The sequence below is a fragment of the Antrostomus carolinensis genome, unplaced genomic scaffold, assembly GCF_000700745.2.
Source record: "Antrostomus carolinensis isolate BGI_N321 unplaced genomic scaffold, ASM70074v2 scaffold17658, whole genome shotgun sequence".
NCBI classification, from domain to species: domain Eukaryota; kingdom Metazoa; phylum Chordata; class Aves; order Caprimulgiformes; family Caprimulgidae; genus Antrostomus; species Antrostomus carolinensis.
In genome coordinates, this window is record NW_010333876.1 from 1 (window position 1) to 3,266 (window position 3,266).

The window sequence follows — 3,266 nt, forward strand, 5'->3', positions numbered from 1 at the left end:
TTCAATAATATTATATATATTTCAATAGTATATTGACCAAGAAGAAAATAAATAAATCTATATTACATAAATAAATATATATCTAAATAAATATGATTATTCTGTAATCATATATAATACAACAATCACCAGAGATCCCTTCCAACCTCAGCTATTCTGTCATATTCAATTAGTTTCACTGATTGATCCAAAGGTCAGAAGAAAACTTATATTTTAAGATTTTAACAAATAAACCACTAATTGGGTGCACATAGCATTTTAAAATAGTTTTCTTTTTAATAAAGCAAATTGGAGGGTTTAGTTACTTAAAACTCTGTTTTGCTGTCAAATAAGATGATGAAATAAAAACAAACCAAGAAAATTGCAGTTACAGAGAAGGTAGGGCATCAAAAGCATCTATTAATTAATATTTTAGTTGCTTTGAGATAATTAGGGAAATGATTTGGTGTGTGGATCCCAGTAAGACCAAAAAAAAATGCGGATTAAAATAAATGGCAGGTTTTATCTGCAGTAAGTGGTTGGATTCAGATTCTGAATCAATAATTCATTTTAAAATGTATTTATAATTTTTTTTATTTAAAAAAAGCCATTTTAATGAACAAAAAACATGGGAAAGTCTCAAGACCCCAACACCAGTTTAAACTGGTCCATGTGGAGTGCCCCCCCACGCCGGTGCCGTGATGGCTGATGGCCAACACCGGCGCTTGGTACCCAACGCTCCGGCATCAACGCTGTTACTCAACCAACCTTGAGGAATCATGAGATGAAGAAAGGACCATGAAATTAGATGAGATGGCAAGATTTTAAATCATCATCAGAAGGTTTTACCAGAAATAAGAAGCTCGTGAGGAGCGCTCACCTACGCATTAAGAGCCGGAATCAGGTTGGCCAGAGAAGCTGTGGCTGCTCCTCCCTGGAAGTGTTTGTGGCCAGGTTGGATGAGGCTTTGAGCAACCTGGTCTAGTGGAAGGTGTCCCTGCTGATGGCAGGGGGGTTGGAACTGGAGGAGCTTTAAGGTCCCTTCCAATCCTAACCATTCTATGATTCTCTGATTATTTTGGCAAGGACAAAGGTAGTTGAGCCCTGAAGCAACACCTCATCATCCCTAAAGCTCAGAAACTCAAGGTTTTCTTTTCCAGGGATCATCTCCTGTTCAATATTCCCATTTTATTCTTGGATTTGATGATCTGAAAGGTCTTTTCCAACCAAAATGATTCTACAACTCTGTGCAAAAGGGAGAAGGATCATCTGCAGCCAACAGGTACCCTGAGATCATCGAATCCCAGACTGGTTTGGGTGGGAAGGGACCTTCAAGCTCATCCAGTCCCAACCCCCCTGCCAGCAGCAGGGACACCTTCCACTAGACCAGGTTGCTCAAAGCCTCATCCAACCTGGCCAAGAACACTTCCAGGGAGGAGCAGCCACAGCTTCTCTGGCCAACCTGGGCCAGTGTCAATGGGTATTTCAAATTATCACCTGTTAGATCTAAAATAACTCATCCAAGATAACAAATTATTACATGTAAATAACCAAATCCTTTGGAAACATCCATGGTTTTGTCCAAAATCTTTTCCACACTCAGAGAGATTTCCCTGTGTCTTTGGAAAGGGAGAGAGCTGGCATTTGGGGACACAAGGCCAGAGGTGACACTGCCATACCGGGCTCTGCTGTAGCTGCACCAAGTTCAGGTGAAGGGTGGATGATAAAGAATTAAGCAAAAAAGCTTGGAAAAAAATTAATTAGTCTTACAAACTACCACGGGTACAAGAATAACACGTTCACTTGGTGCTGATGCCAGTAACGCCACGTGTGCAAGTCCTGCTTGATACCTAAATCAACACTAGAGAAAGGGAGATGCTGCAAGAGGACCGAGAAGAAATAAAATCTATATTATATAAATAAATAGGTATCTAAATCCAAAATCAATTTATAGATATAAATATATAGAGAAAGAAATCAACCTCCCCCATGGTCTCCCATCTTCTGCTTCTTCTCATCACTGGTGGCCTGGCTGGGCCTATTTGGGGTTTTATGTTTAGGAGAAGAGACCCATGGAAGGTTGAACACTTGCCCAAGTGTTGTCTCCTCACCCAGCAGCTTTGCCAGACGTAGGGAACGCAACATCCCCCCCCTCCAAATTATGCTAATTGGCCATTTAAAAAATAAATTAAAAAACAAAAAAGCAGAGAATGAAATAGAAGTTAAAATCTAAAATTGTGAGAGGCAAGAGAAAAAAAGGGTAAAATAAATAACCAGTTACCTTTCTGTCAGGTACACATTCTCCTCGATAAGGTCGAAGTAACAGGGCATCTTTCCTTGCTTGGCAAACTCCTTCCAGCGCTGAGGGTCCCTGAAGTCATCCATGATACACAACCGACCCACCATGGAGGAGTCCTGAGGTGCTGACTCCACTTGTTCTCCCTCCAATTTCATTTTCTTCTTCTCCCTCGAGTCCACGTCGCTCTCAGAGTCACTCTCCAACTCCGGGCGTCTTTTTTTTGGTGGACCTCGTTCTTTTACATCGTTTTTTTCCAAAATCTTCACCTCCTCCTTTTTCTCCCCACCAGGCACCGGTTCCTTGGTTGAATTGCTGCTGATCTCATGGGCTTGGACGGAGCCTTCTTCTTTCTGCTCAGGCACCTGACATTTACTCGAGGGGCTGGGAAAATGAGATTTGGAGTCCTCATCCCAACGGTCATCCTCTTCGTATTCCTCATGATCTTCTGTTAGAGAATCTGGGACTTGCCCTTGAATTCGTTCGTAATTAACTGCAGAAGGTCTGTTAGTGGATCTCGCATCCCAATAACCGTTGCCTTGCCAGTAACTCTGAGAACCACTGTAGACTCCTGAGCCTGGCTGGTAAACGTAGCCTGAGTAGACCCCAAAGCTGCTATCTGGCTGTTGGTAGGTGCTACTGGGCTTCTCTGTCTGGGGAAAGTCCCAACTTAAACCACTCACATCCTCTGTTGTATGAAAACCATCCACCCTGGAGAACTCTCCAAGACCAGACTGGATAAGCCCACCATCCTTCCCTTGCCTACTATCCGGCTTGGAAGAGCTCATCTGGAGTCGGGATTTATCAGCATTTTCAAAACTTTCCGGTAGACAAAATGGCTGCTCGTCTTGTCGGCAAACGGGTCTACCAACGGACATCAACTCCTTCAACATCAGTCTCTCATCCAGGTTGGGTTTGTCATGGGAATCTGCTGTCAGGTCTGCCTGACTCGTACTGTCAACGCCGTCACTCTGAGGTTGGCACGGATCCG

The 3,266-nt window shown here is 43.0% G+C and overlaps 1 protein-coding gene across 1 annotated transcript in view; it reads right to left on the bottom strand.

The window, feature by feature from the left end:
• Nucleotides 1–2,256: 2,256 nt before the first annotated feature.
• Nucleotides 2,257–3,266, bottom strand: part of SETD2 (SET domain containing 2, histone lysine methyltransferase) — a gene marked incomplete at its 5' end in the record, with an annotated part of 4,422 nt that continues 3,412 nt past the window's right edge. Inside the window, one exon of the mRNA XM_029086496.1 lies at nt 2,257–3,266. This exon is cut by the window's right edge and continues 3,412 nt beyond it. Within this exon, the coding sequence (XP_028942329.1) occupies nt 2,257–3,266 (1,010 nt within the window).